At 39.6% G+C, this 19,150-nt stretch overlaps 1 protein-coding gene across 1 annotated transcript; it reads left to right on the forward strand.

Moving 5' to 3' along the window:
- Window positions 1-15,510: 15,510 nt before the first annotated feature.
- Window positions 15,511-19,095, forward strand: LOC117071002 (eukaryotic translation initiation factor 4 gamma 2-like; the record flags this gene model as incomplete). Its single annotated transcript, XM_033190822.1, is given in 4 exon segments — window positions 15,511-16,225; window positions 16,228-16,824; window positions 16,827-16,850; window positions 16,853-19,095. Coding segments are annotated over 4 exon segments (2,808 nt in total), but the record flags the coding sequence as incomplete, so codon positions are not given.
- Between the last annotated feature and the right edge of the window lie 55 nt (window positions 19,096-19,150).

Raw genomic sequence — 19,150 nt, forward strand, 5'->3', positions numbered from 1 at the left:
ATGCCACTATCTTGCCTGCCAGAGAAGAATTTTGCAAACTAGAACCAACAAGGGTGTCTCTGAACTGCCAAATGTAACCCCATCTTTCTTTTTTAATGTGTAATGTTGTTTTGTTATCATAGATTATTGTCAAAAAGACTGGACTTTTAAGAATAAAATATGGGCTGGGCACTGTGGCTCACGCCTGTAATCCCAGCACTTTGGGAGGCTAAGGCGAGTGGATCATGAGGTCAGCAGATCGAGACCATCCTGGCTAATGCAGTGAAAGCCCATCTCTACTAAAAATGCAAAAAAAAAAATAGGTGGACGTGGTGGTGGGCACCTGTAGTTCCAGCTACTCGGGAGGCTGAGGCAGGAGAATGATGTGAACCTAGGAGGCAGAGCTTGTAGTGAGCCGAGATCACGCCACTGCACTCCAGGCTAGGAGACAGAGTAAGACTCTGTCTCAAAAAAAAAAAAAAAAAGAATAAAATGTGGGGTGCAGTGAAAGAGAGAGAAAGAAATAAGAAGCTCTGTTTATGTTAAGCAAACTATAGATGTAATTTTAATTATTAAAGGCTAACATTTATAAGGCTTTTCACATATATTAAACTCTGATGTATGGTAATAAATAGAAACATTCACATAGGCACAAGCTTAGACAGATTCTAAATCATATGATCATATCCCATATTGTTTCCTAACTAACAATTCCGGCTTCTTATCAGTATCTATAGCTTCAGGTAGTGTATCTACATAGTCCCCAAACCCAAGTTAAAAGAAATTCAAATCAGTCAACCAACCAGAATGTTAGTTAATTCAACACTAAACATCTGTATGTTTGAAGCTCTCCAAATCATTATTTTTTTTGTAGTTTTTATCCAGATGGCAATGCATTTTACACTTGAGAGATAAATGTAATTGCATAGTCTAGTGGGTAAACAAAAGAAAAATAACAACATGGGTTCAGAGGATGAGAACAGTGATTGAGATTTATATAAATGATATTATGAGCCAAATAAGGGGGCACATATAAAATGCCATCTAGCTCCTCAGATTATCAGGAACACTATATCAATAATTTTATCAGAATTCTTCATTGGCTCCTCATTTATACATCTAATGCTTTGAATCCATGTTTTTACTCAGCAGCCATGTGTAACTTTCTATACCCTTGTATATATGTTTTCTACGCTGTGTAAGAAATTAACACAAACTTAGCAGCTTAACACAACACATTTATTATTTTGAAGTTTTTGTAGGTTAGAAGTCTGGATGTATCTTACTTGGGTACTCTACTCAGGATCCCACAGGGTTGAAATCAAGATGTTGGTTCGATTGTGTTCTCATCTGAAAGCTTGATTAGGGAAGGATCTGCTTTCAAACTCAATCATTTTGTGGCAAAATTTATTTCCTTCCTTGTTGTTTTAGAATTCATGATAGGTTGCTTCTTCAAAGCCAACAATAAACAGAATCTCTAACTTAAGGGAAGAGCTTACATTATGAGGTCAGGCCCACCCAGAATAATCTCTCTTTTGACTAACACAAATTCAAATGATTAGAGATGTTAATCACATATAAAAGTATATTCCCTTCACCTTCTTCATTTTCAATAGGTTAGAGGAAAGTTGCAGGTTCCTCCCATCCTCAAGGGGAAGGAATTACACAAGTCATATACGGGGGAGAAACAGAGAACTTGGGATCATTTAAAAATACTGCCTATCACATTTTATCAATTAGGATATTTGCCACCTCATAATCATCACCAGCCACCTCCATATATACAGTAATAACAGTGGTAATAAATCAAAATTTAGATTTTTCAATTTAAAATTTTTTAATTTTCTTTTATCATGGTAAGAACACAACATGAAATCCACCATCTTAACACATTTTTAAGTGTGCAATATGGTACTGTTGACAGAAGAAGGTACAATATTGTACAGCAGATCTTTAAAACTTACTCATCTTGCTTAACTGAAACTTTATGGCCATTGATTAATAAATTCCCCTTTTCCCTTCCCCCCAGCCACTAGCAACTGTCAATCCACTTTTTTATTCTGTGAATTTGACTATTTTTGATACCTCAACAAGTGGAATCATGCAGAACTTGTCTTAGGTGACTGGCTTATATCACTTAGCTTAATGTCTTCAAGGTTTATCCATGTTATCACAGATTGCAGTTTCCCTCCTTTTTCAGACCAAATAGTATTCCATTGCAGGTTCAATGTCACTAATCAAATGCAAATCAAAACCACAGTCAGAATCACCTCATATCAACTTTCAAGACAGCTGTTATTAAAAAAAAAAAAAAAATCAGACAGCAAATGTCAGTGAGAATGTGGAGAAACTGGGACCCTTGCATACTGCTGATGGGAATATAAAATTGTGCCGTTGCTATGGAAAGCAGTATGGGGTCGGTCTTAGTCCATTTGAGCTGATAAAACAAAATATCATAAACTCGATGACTTCTAAATGGCATAAATTAATTTCTCATCATTATGGAGGCTGGGAAGTCCAACATAAAGGCACTGGCGGATTTAGTGTCTGGTGAGTGCCTGCTTCCCGGTTCATAGAAGCCATCTTTTTGCTGTGTTCACACATGTTGAGTATGATGGAAATCGGGTGCAGTGGCTCACGCCTGTAATCCCAGCACTTTGGGATGCCAAGGTGGGCAGATTACTTGAGGTCAGGAGTTCGAGACCAGTGTGACCAACATGGTGAAACCGCATCTCCACTAAAAACACAAAAAGTAGCTGAGCATGATGCTGAGCACCTGTAATCCCAGTTACTTGGGGAGGCTGAGGCAAGAGAATCGCTTGAACCCAGAGGGTGCAGGTTGCAATGAGCCGAGATCGTGCCAGTGCTCTCCAGCTTAGGCAAAAGAGTGAAACTCCATTAAAAGAAACAAAGAAAAAAAAAATAAAAAAGTTATGACGAAGCCCTCTGGGGCCTCTTTTATCAGGGCATTAATCCCATTCATGAGAACCCCTAACCGCTTCCCAAAGGCCCCACCTATAAATACCATCACATTGGGAATTGGATTTCAGCATACGAATTTGGGGGAGATATAAGCATTCAGTCTATAAAAGAGGTTCTCCCCAATAATGAAAAGTAGAACTACCATATATTCCAGCAATCCCATTTCTGAGTATTTCTCCAAAAGAATTAAAATCAGGATCTTAAAGAGATATTAACACTCCCAAGCTTATTACAGTACTATTCAGGAAAGCCAAGAGGTAGAAAATATAGATTTTTTTTTTTAATGGGTCCTTTCTTTGAAGGTCTTGCCACAGCTTATGCAGCTGAAGATGTACACACCCAGGAGGGTTCTTTGACAATGATGCTGTAGTATACTGTGGCAAACTTCTCACACTCAGTGTAGAGGGAAAGCTACTCACTGGGGAGAACTTATTGTCAGATAGAAAACGGGTAATGAAAGGAGACCCATGCCCATCGCCTTTCCAAGGACTGGATGCAGCTGCTATTATCCATCTTGTTGCTTCCACCAGTGTAGAAACAGTATGTTTTATTTTCTATTTCCAAGCAAGAAAATATAAGAACAAGGTAAAATATCATGTAGTACCTTCCCCTTATAATCAACAAAAATTCAACTTCACATAACATTTTAATGGGGTTAATCGTCAAGATGCTTTATTTCTAAACATATGTGTGTATGTGTGTGTGCATCTCTTATATTCTAACATCAGGATTTGTATCATGGATTCAAAGGGGAATATTTATATGCTCCAGTTCATCGAGTGTGATGTGTTTCGGCAGTAAAAACGACCAAAATGAATTCAGTTTTTTATCTTAATTTTCTATCACGCTCAATCTACACTTTGGTGTTTTTCTAGCACTTTATAAGCTGTTCAGATTCACTGTGATGCTAGTTAATTTTGTAGCTTGAGGAATTGGTTTGGCTGCCTGCAGCTGATCAAAACTTACTTGAGGAACTGCAGAAATGAAGGCAAAACCAGGGATACTGCAATTATTTTCAAAAGCTGTAAAGAAGGCAATCAGCTGAATGTGAACTTGCCATGTCTTCTTCCTTACACAACTATAAATGTATATGACAGTTTTTCAGGTATACTGAACCTTTCGTTCATGTTGAGAAAAATAGATTATAATATTCCTCTCTACCTTTTACACAATAAGTCTTTCCCTGGAGACAAGCAGTAGATTGATCTCATACCTCTTTATTCTCTTTTCATTATTATTGTAATGTTATAAACTGCACCCAGCTTCTCTCAGGACCATGTGGAAGCTATACACACTCTCTAAAAAAAATCGTGAATACTTGGGTTGTTCAGAAACAATGTAAGCAAAGACAATCACTTGAAATCATACCTATATGTAAGGCATCAAATAATAATATTCTATTCAGCTTAATGATGCAATGACTCAGAAAATATTTATTGAGATCCTGTAACCACATGCTGATAGTGTTTTGAAAACCAGAATCCTAGCAAGAACCAATAAAAAAGTTCATGACTTCCTTTCCTCAGGGAGCTTACATTCTAGTATATAATATAATGTTAAGTGGTGATAAGGGCAGAGTAGAAGGGTAAAAAGGGAAAGAAAGACTATTGCTTAGGCTTCTCTTATGGAGGTGACCTCATGATACACATTCTCTTGTTTATTCATTGTCCTTACCCCAGTAAACTTTTCCCCCAGTAAACTATCAAGTCCAGTACACTGGACTTTTATTTTTTAGTTTTTCAAATTATGGAAGATATAGATAACACTAAAATTACCATTCTAACCATTTCAAAAATACAGTTCAGTGGCAATAAGTGTGTTCACATCGTTGAATAACCATAGCCACCATCCCTCTCCAGAGCTTTTTTATTGTTCCATACTGAAACTCCATACCCATTGAACAATATCTTCTTATTCCCTATTCTCCTCAGCCTTTGGTAACTATCATTCTATTTTCAGTCTCTATGAATTTGAGTACTTCAGTAATCTCTCATAAGTGGAATCCAATAACATATCTCCTTTTGTGAATGGCTGATTTCACTTACAATGATTTCTTTAAGATTCATCAGTGTTGTAATGTGTCAAATTTCCTTCCTGCTTAAGGCAGAATAATATTTCATTGTATGTATGTATTGCATTTTGTTTACCATTCATCCATTCATGTCCTGCTGGGTGGATTCCACCTTTTAGAGATTATGAATAATGCAGCCACATAGTGAGCATTCTTGTATAAACATCTGCTCTAATTCCTCTTTCCAGCTCTTTGGGTAAATATCCAGAAGTGGAACTGTTGGATCACAGGTTAATTCTATGTTCAATCTCTTGAGGACCTGCCATATCATTTTCCAATGTAGTCACCATTTTACATTTCCTCTAAGAGTGTACAAGAGTTCCAATTTCTCCACATCATTATGCATGCTTGTTATTTTCCTTTTTTTTTTCTTTCTTTTTTTGAGACAGGGTCTCATTCTCTTTGCACAGTCTGGAGTGCAGAGGTACAATTATGGCTCACTGCAGCCTCAAACTCATGGGCTCAAGCGATCCTCCTGCTTCAGCCTCCTGTGTAGCTGTGGACACAGGCATGCCCCACTGTGCCTGGCTAATTTTTTTTTAAATAGGGTCTTGCTATATTGCCCAGGTTTGTCTCAAAGTCTTGGGCTCAAGTAATCCTCCTGCCTCAGCCACCTAATGTGTCGAGATTACAGGCATGAGCCATTACACTGGCTCTTCCACCTTTTTTTTTTTTTTTATGGTTGACATCTCTATGGGAGTAAAGTGGTTTTTCACTGTAATTTTGATTTGCATTTCCTTAATGATTGACACTAAGTGTTTTGTTCACTGCTGCACACTCAATGCCTAGAAGAAGCCTGAATGACTAAATAAATTAGAAAGTGGTATCACAAATGGCAAAGAGAAATAGTTGAAGAAAGAAAGAATGCATCCAAGAGTGTCAAATATTGCAACAAGCATCAGTCATACACACGCTGAATCATTTCTGTGTGAATTTAGCAATTTGGATGCTGAAGGCAGCCTCTCTAAAGTGGTGCTGGGCGATAAGGGGTTAATGGGTAAATGGAGGATGAGGACAGGGATACAGCAGCAGATGCTGTTCACACAGGCCTTGAATGAAGCCATGAGACCACCCACAGAGATGGAGAAAGAACATTTCATACAGACAAAAGAGAAGATGCAAAGATGGAGAGGCAGAAGCATGAGCACTCATAAGGAGGCTGATACGAGTGAAGAGTAGTAGCACAATAAACAGAGGTCGGGATGAGGCTGGAGTTGGGAGCCTCATGCACCATGTAGGTGCTACAGACATGAAAGGTGTGAGAAAGTTTCACTCTAAGAGACATGAAAGGTGTGAGAAAGTTTTGAGCATTAGAGAGAAATGATCTGATTTATGTTTGTGGAGTCCAGATTCTAAACAAATACGAGTGGAAACAGGGAGACCTACTGGGAGTCAATTGCAACAGGGAATAGAGAGGCAGCTGCAGAGACAGTGACATATGATCAGGTTTGGCACAAATTTAAGGGTAGAGCCAAGAGCATTACTGGTGGACTGGAGTTAATAATAATGTCTTTGTTTAGTGATATATGAAAAACCATGTGAGGAGAAGATTCAGGGTGGGAGAGTTCTCAAGGATTCTGTCTTGGATGTTTTAGGTTTGAGGTCTGCTAGCCTCTGAGCAGAAGTGGCAGGTGTACAGAAGGGTCTGTAGTCACAGAGGTCAGAGTTGGAGCGAGAAAAACATGAGTCATCTGCAGAGAGATGGTCTTTGTGATGGTTAATACAGTATGGAATCTGGAGGGCAGGATGGGATCTCTAAGGATGAGAGAGAAGGGAGAAGGGCCCAGCATGGAGCTCAGGAAACTCCAACATTTAGAGATTGGAGGGAAAAAAAATGAAACAAAGATGGAAAAACTTTGAAAAATGGCTGTTGAGGGAGAAGGAAAAACAAGACATAGAGTAGAAGAGGAAAAAAAGGAGGAGAGAAGAGACTCCAGAGTAGCCCCTCACCACAATCAGACTGCAGCCTTGTATCCCCCAGCAAATGGACATTTTAAGCTATAACTATGAGCAGGGATAATTATAAATGTGTACCTTCCTCAGATCAACTCTGAACTAAGTTGAAACCACGTCACTTTTATAATAAACCAATGGAACCACTTCCACAACACTCTGTCATCCTCTTTAATTTCAGCATGTGAAATTAATTCTCCAAACTCCATATGTCAAAATTATTAAACAAAGAATGTATTCCAGAGTTATAGGCAAAGTAGTTAACAACCAGTCTCACATTCTTCCAAAATACATGACTGTAGAACCACTGCAATTAGCCCTAGTACATTCCAGCCAAGGAGACTGATTGTCTTTTAATTAACTGATTGTTTTTGCTTTTAATTAAATGGCCAGGCAACCTGAAAAATTATTATATTTATTTTTTCAGCACAACCTTATTTCTGAATTTCAGATCTATATCCCCAGATTCTGTTGGGTTGTCTCATCTAGACGACTGCTGGTCTGGCAGGACTTCGAGTCAACACTACTCAGACAGAGTAAACTACCTTCCCCAACAACTTTGCCCCTCCTTCCTATTCTCTCTCTCCCTGAGGTATTTTGAGATATTTTGCATATTTCATGTATGTCAGTGTATTTTATGATGTTGCCAAATCCTTTTCTCACCTGTATCCATCCATGACTGGACTCTGGAAAAAGTGGGGCAAGATGAATGTCACCCCAGAAATGAAGGGGATATAAGGAAATGTCCTCCTCAATTTTCATAGAACACAGAAAACCCCCTTGCCTCCTGAGAGTGTGAGAAGAGAGAAAATGGTGAGAGAAGAGCGCAAGGAAGCCTCTGTGTCCTGATACTCAGAGCTATGAAGACAAAGAGTTAAATATGAAGACGTTTCCTGGGGAAAGTCTGGGGTATGTTGTCAGCCTCCCAAAAGAGCTCCACGTTTGGTTGGAGCCTAGATCCAAGACAGCATGGGAGCAATTGTAAAGCATATATGGGAGAAGATGGCTGGATAGAGAGCTGAGACTGCACTGCTAGTTGTCCATAGTCAAGATAGGACGCGGAGTAATGGGAATTACTTCCTCCCTTGCTGATAGAACCAAGAGACGCTGAGAGGTCAACTGGGCTAACAAGAGCCTGCATCAGAAAGGGGAGACAATCAGGAATAGAAATATTAATAACCATGGACAATGGTAGATAGCAGGGTGAGACAGAAGCTGTCACACCTCACTGGATTCAGCCCATCATCTCTGGCAATACCACTGACATTGAGAGACCTCTAATCATCTCTAATTCACCATATAATACCTCCCCGCCCACTCCTCCTCAAATAGCAAAATGGTATCTTTTCAGAAGCAGATAGAGAGAAGAAAAATATATGAAATAATGAGCATTTGCCTGAAAAAGGTTGAGCTTCTTGACGTAGACTTCTTTTTTCCCCCTTGTAGCCTCATTACCATTAATTGGCAATTTAAAGTCCCAGACATCCCTTACTACTTAGTGGAGTGAAGACTTATGAGGAAAGTTAGAGCAATTATAGAATTGATATGTAGTTAGATCAATTATAGAATAAATAACCGTATTTTCTTGCATAGCTGAGTGGTAGTGAGTAAATTTTTCCTGCTACACCATCAAAAAGAAACTTAACTCTTCAAACTAAAATGTTTTACTACATCACTCATGGCCCGAACTTTTCCTAATTTCCAATCTGTCACAAATAATTTCCAATTAGACATCTGGCTTCTTAAATCTGCCCCTTCCCTCTATTTTTCTAGGCCACTGAAGTATTCTTTGCACTGGTCTTCTGATTTCTTCCCACTCTGAACAGTCTTCTAATATTGATTGAAGTACTATGATTTTCATTACATTAGTTACTTGATTTAAAATTTATCTTTGTCCTTTATTACATGAACAGAAATTTTTACCTGTGGATACTGAGGCAGTGGTTCTCAAAGTGTCATCCCTGTATTGGTACTAGCAGCATCAACATTCCCTTGAAACTTCTTAGAAATGAGAAAAAAAAATTGTAAGAAATGGGGTCTGGTCTTGAACTCCTGGCCTCAAGTAATCCTCCTGCCTCAGTCTCCTGAGTAGCTGAGATTACAAGTATGGGCCACCATGTCTGGCTCCCAAAATGAAAATTTCAGGCTCCTACCATAAACCTGCTAAGAATGGGAAACTCTGGGGATAAATCCCAGCCATTTGTCTTCTAATGAATCTTCCAGGTGATACTGATGAAAGCCCACTTTCGAAAACTACTTTCCTGGAAGAACCATAGAAGAAACTCAGAGGTCACAATGGCTGATAAATGAGTTCTAGATGGAATTTCTGAGGAAGAAATGAGCAGAAAATGAAAGACTGTAAGCTTGTTAGCTCTGTTTCAGATAAGGACTGTCCATTCCTATTGTTTTGTACAAACTTCCACCTAATATATCACTTGTGACATCTGTGAGGTTTGGCTTCCACATAATATACCATTTGTAAAAGATGTCAGATTATTTCCTCCTTCCTTCCTTCCTTCCATCCTTCCATCCTTCCTTCCTTCCTTCCTTCCCTTTTCCTTTCTTTTGCCTATGGATGTTCAGTTGTCCCATTGCCATTTGTTGAAAGGTCTACCTTTCCCTCACTGAATTGTGATATAGTTTGGAGGTTTGTCCCCACCAAGTTTTACATTGCAATGTGATTCCCAATGTTGGAGTTGAGGCCTAGTAGGTGTTTGGGTCATAGGGGTGGATTCCTCATGAGTGCCTTGGAGCTGTCCTTGTGGTAATGAATGAGTTCTTTCTCTATGAGCCCATGCAAGATCTGGTTGTTTGGAAGAGCATGGCACCTCCTCCCTTGCTCTCTCTTGCTCCCTCTCTCACCATGTGATATGCTTGCACTCCTTTCAACTTCCACTATGATTGGAAACTTCCTGAGGCTTCACCAGGAACATATGCTCGTGTCATGCTTGTGCAGCCTGCAGAACCATAAGCCAAATCAACTTCTTTTCTTTATAAATGACCTCACCTTAGGTATTCCTTTATAGCAATGCAAAAAGACTAATAAAAAATGGTTTTGTATATATGTCAAAAATTAGTTGGCTTTTCATGTATGGGTCTATTTCTGGGTTCCTTATTCAGTCTGTTGGTCTAAGTGTGTCTCCCTACTAAGGGCACACTGTCTTGATTACCGTAGTTATATAGCAGGATGTAAATTTGGGTAGAGTGATTCCTTCCACTTTATTCTTCTTTATCAGTATTGTTTTAGGTGGTCTAGGACTTGTGCCTTTCCAAATAAATTTTAGAATAACTTTGACAATGTCTACAAAAAACCTTGCTAGAGTTTTGTTAGGAAATTCACTAAAGCCATATAAACAATTTGGAAAGCAATGAGCATCTTCATTACGTTGAGTTTTTTGATCCATAAATATAGTATGTTTATCCATTTAACATAGTTCTTATTTTAGGTCTTTTATCAGTATTTTGTAGTTTTGAGTGTATAGATCTCATAAATGTTTTGTTAAGTTTATGCTTACATATGTTATTTCTTTGGAGTTGTTGTAAGTGTTTTTAATTTTGGTTTTTAAATTTTAAATTTCTCAATCTTGTTTTTAAGTTTGTTTTTTAAATTTGATTTTTAATTTTGGTCTTTAATGTTCATTTTTAGCAGGTAGAAATGTGATATTTATTTATTTATTTGATCTGGTATCCTGCAACCTTGCTGCACTCACTTATTAATTCTTGGAGGTTGTTTTTGTAGATTCCTTGGCCTAATATATTATCAGAAAGAATAATTTTGCATTCCTCAGCACAAAACACTCAAGTCCTATAAAAACACAACTTCCATTTACCTTTCCAGACTCATTCCCAATCTTTGTTCTCAGTGGAAATCCTTTCCCAGTGTTTTGTGAAATTGTGGTTGAGGACCTCCTGCACCGTCACTTGAGGTGGCTTAAAAATGGAGGCTCCCAGAGTCAGTCGAAAGTCTATAGGGGCTGCCTGAAAACCTGCGATTTTAACATGATACCCTGGATGATTCTTATACCTCCTGAGGTTTGAGACAACTTAGGTCTCAGCTTAAACCGAAAAGACATTCTCATTTTCCCTGAACTTACCACTCACTTCTCAGTTATCAAATCTGCTCCTTGCGTCGTCCTTTGTTTTATGTTTACCGCAGACTTCCTTATTTAAGATCATTACTTCCAAGCTGGAAATTCATTACTTCCAAACTTATATAGTAACACCTCTCTACCCTTTGCACATAGTCTGCAATTTTATTCAAACTGAAATTCTTCGTGTCTGCATCAAACTACTCCGTTTTGTGTGTTTGTTTGTTTGTTGTTGTTGTTGTTTGAGACAGAGTCTCGCTCTGTCGTCCAGGCTGGAGTGCAGTGGCCGGATCTCAGCTCACTGCAAGCTCCGCCTCCCGGGTTTAGGCCATTCTCCTGCCTCAGCCTCCCGAGTAGCTGGGATTACAGGCGCCCGCCACCTCGCCCGGCTCGTTTTTTTTTTTTTTTTGTATTCTTTAGTAGAGACGGGTTTCACTGTTAGTCAGGATGGTCTCTATCTCCTGACCTCGTGATCCGCCCATCTCGGCCTCCCAAGTGGTGGGATTACAGGCTTGAGCCACCGCGCCAGGCACAAACTACTCCATTTTTAAAAAATTTCTTCATCTATGAGAAAAATTACTCAGCCCTTAATAAAAATTATAATATTTGACCTGAGGTGGGCCCTGAACATGGCACAGACAGCCTATTGCATGCACTCGGTCAAGTGCTTTTCCACATTCACAAGTAGTTGCTACAAATATGCATTCATTTTTTCTAAGTCTCCTCCCCATCACCACATCACAATAGATGACCTAGTTTCCAAATTTATGGAACTAAAAAGTTATCTCAGTCCTTCATTTAAAAGTTTGCTTTTATTCATAGTTCAACGTACTTCATCCATAGTTCAATGGTTCAAAGACTATCCTATTAACATCACCTTTATTTCCTAATACCTATAACTCATCTTGATTAGAAACAACTTCGATCCCCTACTCCTTTCTCAAGGAGGCTTCTTTACTGCCTTCCATTGGATCATTCCCCTAAGAATACACAAGTACTATAATACAAAAATAAAATATTCAATAATCCTTTATTGTATGTATTGTATAATGTGTTGTATCCTCTTTGGCTATTGCCCTATCACATTTTCTTTTATCATTCCTCAGCTTATCAAAACAGAGCTCAATACATGGTATCTCCCCTTTTTCACTTCTTAAATTGCTGAAAGTTTGCTGTGTCTCCTTGAAAACGACATGAAGAAGTCATCAAGCATTCCTAATCTTCAAATCTAATGGGGAATATTCCATTGTTATCTTACTGGCCAGTGATACTGTTGACCACTTTCTCCTTTCTCAACTTTCACTACACTGCACTGCCCTGAAACCTCCTTCTTAGTGTTTAGGAGGTTTTTTGTAATTGTTTGTTTTTTGTGTTTTGTTTTTGAGATGGGGTTTCACTCCACAACCCAGGCTGGAGTACAGTGGCATAAACCTGGCTCACTGTAATCTCCGCCTCCCAAGCTCAAGTCATCCTCCCACTTCAGGCTTCCAAGTAGCTGCAGCCACAGGCATGTGTTACCACACCCAGGTATTTTTTTTTCTTTCGCATTTTCTTGTAGAGACAGGGTTTCCCCATGTTGCCCAGGCGGGTGTCGAGCTCCTAAGCTCAAGTAGTATGCCCACCTTGGCCTCCCAAAGTGCTGGGATTACCGGCATGAGCCACTGCGCCTGACCCCTTCTTAGTGTTTTTGTTTGTTTGTTTTTAACTGGATCATACACTTCTTTTTGCCTCTTGTGTATTAAGAGTTTTCTGTGATTGTAGAGTTTTAGAGATCTTTTTCTCTCCATAATATCCCTCTGGAGTCTCCATTTTATGCCACCTTTTCAATTACCTCTATTGCTTCCCCGTTTTGAAACAACACTTTCCTACTCTCTGGAGCCCTCACTGCTGTCTCTTAAGCTCCTCATCTTTTCTTCCAAATTCCAAGTTGACAACTCAGCATGAAAGTTCTGAGTGTACCTCAAACTCAGTCTCTCCTAAAAAATAAAAAAATAAAAATCTCATTATTCTGTTTCTACCAGCCTTTCCTCCCGTTTTCCCTGATTTGGTAAATGAAATGCCCTCTTCTCTAGTTGCCGTAGCCAAAATCAGAGAGAGATTTCAACCTTCTTTCTCTCTCATTCCTGCAGTCAATAAGCCACTAAATTCCAACATTTCTACTGGCTGCTCCTCTCTATCCTCAAATCTGCCTACTCCTCTCCAAGTTTGAGGTCGCTGTCACAGTTCATTACTTAATCATGCCTCACTGGAACCACAGAAGTAATGATCTACTTTCACTTCCTTTCCCAAGCCTAGTATACTCCAAGCCATCAAGACACTCTCCACACCACAGCCTGGGCAGTGTTTCAGAGATGCAAATCACTGGTCATCTTAGTGTTTTTCCAGATGTTTCCTATCCCTTATAGTCTTAGTAGGGCATAAAATGCTCTTGTATGACCTGACTTCTACTGTGTTAACTCTACAAGTACTCTGCACCTAACACTACTGAATTGTTTGCACCCATTCCACAGTCTAATTCTCATATATTTGAGTATCTTCTAAGAGTCTTTTCTCATTTTTGCCCCACTAATACATTTCTCTTCATCCTTTAAGACTTAATTTTATTAACCTGCCATTAATGAAGCCTTCCTTTGCTCTCACAGATGGACTTAGGTATTTTTTCTTCTCTTTTTATATAACATTTCATATATTCTTTTATGAAGACTTTTATCAGGTTGTTTTGTGACTATTTTGTTTAGCTGTTGGTCCACCAAATTCAATATGAACTGCACTAACACAAAGACCCTGTTATATTCTCTTTCTAAAACTTTTTATAAAATAGCATGAAATGTTTGTGAGTGAAGTATTGAGTGTTAGACGTGAGACAGGCATATAAATTATTAAAATACAGTACCGAGAATGACACACGCATTATTGAGATATTGAAGAAGACTGAATGTATGGAAGAGGAAAAGATTATGACCACACACATTCAATTTTGGCCTAAAAGTACATATATTACAATAGCAGGAGAGGGTGAGATGCCATTATAGGGAGCAGTGTTCATTTGAAGTCCTGCTATCTGTTGTCCAATGAGATAATCCAAAAAAAACCTAGGGATATAGATCTAGAGTTCAGAAATAAGATTGGGCTGCAGAAATAGACATAATGATTCTTCAAGTAATTCCTCAGGTTGCCTGGCCATTTAACTAAAAGCAAAACAAACAGCTAATTAAAATCTAACTAAGAACATGGAAGTAAAAATCACAACACATACTGTTTCAGCTGCATAGTCTGATGTGACAAGTCTGTGTGGTAAATGAAAAAACTGAGTGTTTTGGGAAATAAAAATTTAAAGGAGATGTTAGATTTTATTTTGAAATGTTTCTGATACTCTACTAAGGAATTAAAACTGCAAGTATTCGAGAGGGTCATTTAAATATTTTTGACAGGTGTGGGTTTTAAGAAATTTTCTTAAAATATAAAACAATGCTGTATTCCTAGTTACTCAGGAGGCTAAGGCAAGAGGATTGCTTGAGCCTGGGAAGCAGTGGTTGCAGTGAGCTGAGATCACAGCACTGCATTCCAGCCTGGGCAACAGAGGGAGACCCTGTCTAAAAATAAATAAAAATAAAAATAAAACAATGGATTGTAGGAGGTGGAGAGGATGGGAAGTCCCTTAAATAACTCAGGATAGGCCAGGCAAGGTGGCTCACGCCTATAATCCCAGCACTCTGGGAGTCCAAGGTGGGTGGATCACCTGAGGTCAGGAGTTTGAGATCAGCCTGATCAACATGAAGAAACCCCGTCTCTACTAAAACTATAAAATTAGCCAGGCATGGTGGCACGTGCTTGTAATCCCAGCTACTCGGAAGGCTAAGGCAGGAGAATCGCTTGAACCCAGGTGGTGGAGGGTAGCGTGAGCTGAGATCACGCCATTGGACTCTAGTCTGGGCAACAAGAACAAAACTCTGTCTCAATAATAATAATAATAATAATTCAGAATAAAGGATAAAGGGTTAGGGCAGTGAATACCAATAACAAGCATCTGGAATCTGACTTCTGACTTTGGTGGCACCATTATATCCTCCGAGGCCCCAAAGGGCATAAAAAACTTTATCTGCAAGTATGTTCAAAAAGAAAGACTATATTTTACTACATATTATGTAGGCTACATCGTGTCGTGAAAATTGCTTTTTCACAATTTGTTCTTTCGATTTATGCTAGGTACTCAACTCACCCATCTCTCCTACAGTTCTTATTAGAAGTCTGTGCAGTTGTTTACATATCTGCCCCACCCTGCAAATATCAGAGCAACTTACAGGAGGTAGTTGGATTAAAAAATCTTTCCACTAAGAGAGAACAGAGCAGTGAGTCGGAGCTCTATGGAGGTGGCAGTGGGTACCGGGTGGCGGCTGCAGCAGTGACTCCTCTGAGCTGAGTTTCAGGCCGTCCTGACTCCTTCCTTCCCCTTCCCTCCTCCCTTTTTTTTTGTTTTCCGTTCCCCTTTCCCCTCCCTTCCCTATCCCAGACGACCGGATCCTGAGGAGGCAGCTGCGGTGGCAGCTGCTGAGTTCTCGGTGAAGTGCTTCTTCGGGCGGAGAAGGAAGTAGGGGTGCACCTCAGCACTATCCCAAGACTGCTGGCAACAGCGAGTTCCTGGGGAAAACCCCAGGGCAAAACGCTCAGAAATGGATTCCTGCACGAAGCACTAGACGAGATGACAACTCCGCAGCAAACAACTCCGCAAACGAAAAAGAACGACATGATGCAATCTTCAGGAAAGTAAGAGGCATACTAAATAAGCTTACTCCTGAAAAGTTTGACAAGCTATGCCTTGAGCTCCTCAATGTGGGTGTAGAGTCTAAACTCATCCTTAAAGGGGTCATACTGCTGATTGTGGACAAAGCCCTAGAAGAGCCAAAGTATAGCTCACTGTATGCTCAGCTATGTCTGCGATTGGCAGAAGATGCACCAAACTTTGATGGCCCAGCAGCAGAGGGTCAACCAGGACAGAAGCAAAGCACCACATTCAGACGCCTCCTAATTTCCAAATTACAAGATGAATTTGAAAACCGAACTAGAAATGTTGATGTCTATGATAAGCGTGAAAATCCCCTCCTCCCCGAGGAGGAGGAACAGAGAGCCATTGCTAAGATCAAGATGTTGGGAAACATAAATTCATTGGAGAGCTTGGCAAGCTTGATCTTATTCAAGAATCTATCCTTCATAAGTGCATCAAAACACTTTTGGAAAAGAAGAAGAGAGTTCAACTCAAAGATATGGGAGAGGATTTGGAGTGCCTCTGTCAGATAATGAGGACAGTGGGACCTAGATTAGACCATGAAGGAGCCAAGTCCTTAATGGATCAGTACTTTGCCCGAATGTGCTCCTTGATGTTAAGTAAGGAATTGCCAGCGAGGATTCGTTTCCTGCTGCAGGATACCATAGAGTTGCGAGAACACCATTGGGTTCCTCGCAAGGCTTTTCTTGACAATGGACCAAAGACGATCAATCAAATCCGTCAAGATGCAGTAAAAGATCTAGGGGTGTTTATTCCTCCTCCTATGGCTCAAGAGATGAGAAGTGACTTCTTCCTGGAGGGACCGTTCATGCCACCCAGGATGAAAATAGATGGTGACCCACTTGGAGGACTTGCCGATATGTTTGGACAAATGCCAGGTAGCGGAATTGGTACTGGTCCAGGAGTTATCCAGGATAGATTTTCACCCACCATGGGACGTCATCGTTCAAATCAACTGTTCAATGGCCATGGGGACACATCATGCCTCCCACACAGTGCAGTTTGGAGAGATGGGAGGCAAGTTTATGAAAAGCCAGGGGCTAAGCCAGCTCTGCCATAACCAGAGTCAGGGACTCTTATCCCAGCTGCAAGGACAGTCGAAGGATATGCCACCTCGGTTTTCTAAGAAAGGACAGCTTAATGCAGATGAGATTAGCCTGAGGCCTGCTCAGTCTTTCCTAATGAATAAAAATCAAGTGCCAAAGCTTCAGCCCCAGATAACTATGATTCCTCCTAGTGCGCAACCACCACCCACTCAAACACCATCTCTGGGACAGACACCTCAGCTTGGTCTCAAAACTAATCCACCACTTATCCAGGAAAAGCCTGCCAAGACCAGCAAAAAGCCACCACCATCAAAGGAAGAACTACTTAAACTAACTAAAACTGTTGTGACTGAATATCTAAATAGTGGAAATGCAAATGAGGCTGTCAATGGTGTAAGAGAAATGAGGGCTCCTAAACACTTTCTTCCTGAGATGTTAAGCAAAGTAATGATCCTGTCACTAGATAGAAGCGATGAAGATAAAGAAAAAGCAAGTTCTTTGATCAGTTTACTCAAACAGGAAGGGATAGCCACAAGTGACAACTTCATGCAGGCTTTCCTGAATGTATTGGACCAGTGTCCCAAACTGGAGGTTGACATCCCCTTGGTGAAATCATATTTAGCACAGTTTGCAGCTCGTGCCATCATTTCAGAGCTGGTGAGCATTTCAGAACTAGCTCAACCACTAGAAAGTGGCACCCATTTTCCTCTCTTCCTACTTTGTCTTCAGCAATTAGCTAAATTACAAGATCGAGAATGGTTAACAGAACTTTTTCAACAAAGCAAGGTCAATATGCAGAAAATGCTCCCAGAAATTGATCAGAATAAGGACCGCATGTTGGAGATTTTGGAAGGAAAGGGACTGAGTTTCTTATTCCCACTCCTCAAACTGGAGAAGGAACTGTTGAAGCAAATAAAGTTGGATCCATCCCCTCAAACCATATATAAATGGATTAAAGATAACATCTCTCCCAAACTTCATGTAGATAAAGGATTTGTGAACATCTTAACGACTAGCTTCTTACAGTACATTTCTAGTGAAGCAACCCCCCCCGCCCCCAGCGATGAAACAGATTTATCTTCTGCTCCTTCCAAAGAACAGTTAGAGCAGGAAAAATAACTACTTCTTTCTTTCAAGCCAGTAATGCAGAAATTTCTTCATGATCACGTTGATCTACAAGTCAGCGCTCTGTATGCTCTTCAGGTGCACTGCTATAACAGCAACTTCCCAAAAGGCATGTTACTTCGCTTTTTTGTGCACTTCTATGATATGGAAATTATTGAAGAAGAAGCTTTCTTGGCTTGGAAAGAAGATATAACCCAAGAGTTTCCGGGAAAAGGCAAGGCTTTGTTCCAGGTGAATCAGTGGCTAACCTGGCTAGAAACTGCTGAAGAAGAAGAATCAGAGGAAGAAGCTGACTAAAGAACCAGCGAAAGCCTTAAATTGTGCAAAACATACTGTTGCTATGATGTAACTGCATTTGACCTAACCACTGCGAAAATTCATTCTGCTGTAATGTTTTCACAATATTTAAGGCAGAAACACGTCAGTTAGGATTTTCTTCTGCATAAAGTTTTTTTGTAGTGTAATGTCTTAATCATAGTCTACCATCAAATATTTTAGGAGTATCTTTAATGTTTAGATAGTATATTAGCAGCATGCAATAATTACATCATAAGTTCTCAAGCAGAGGCAGTCTATTGCAAAGACCTTCTTTGCTGCCAGTTATCATAGGCTGTTTTAAGTTAGAAAACTGAATAGCAACACTGAATATTGTAGAAATGCACTTTGCTCAGTAATACTTGAGTTGTTGCAATATTTGATTATCCATTTGGTTGTTACAGAGAAATTCTTAACTGTAATTGATGGTTGTTGCCGTAATAGTATATTGCCTGTATTTCTACCTCTAGTAATGGGCTTTATGTGCTAGATTTTAATATCCTTGAGCCTGGGCAAGTGCACAAGTCTTTTTAAAAGAAACATTGTTTACTTGCACAAAACTGATCAGTTTTGAGAGATCGTTAATGCACTTGAAGTGGTTTTTGTGGGTGTGAAACAAATGGTGAGAATTTGAATTGGTCCCTCCTATTATAGTATTGAAATTAAGTCTACTTAATTTATCAAGTCATGTTCATGCCCTGATTTTATATACTTGTATCTATCAATAAACATTGTGATACTTGAAAAAAAAAAGAGAGAGAGAGAACAAATACAGCAGGGCTCACTCTGCCACCGGTAATGAGCCCAC

Source organism: Trachypithecus francoisi, unplaced genomic scaffold (genome assembly GCF_009764315.1).
Source record: "Trachypithecus francoisi isolate TF-2019V2 unplaced genomic scaffold, Tfra_2.0 Lachesis_group3, whole genome shotgun sequence".
Classification (NCBI taxonomy): Eukaryota; Metazoa; Chordata; class Mammalia; order Primates; family Cercopithecidae; genus Trachypithecus; species Trachypithecus francoisi.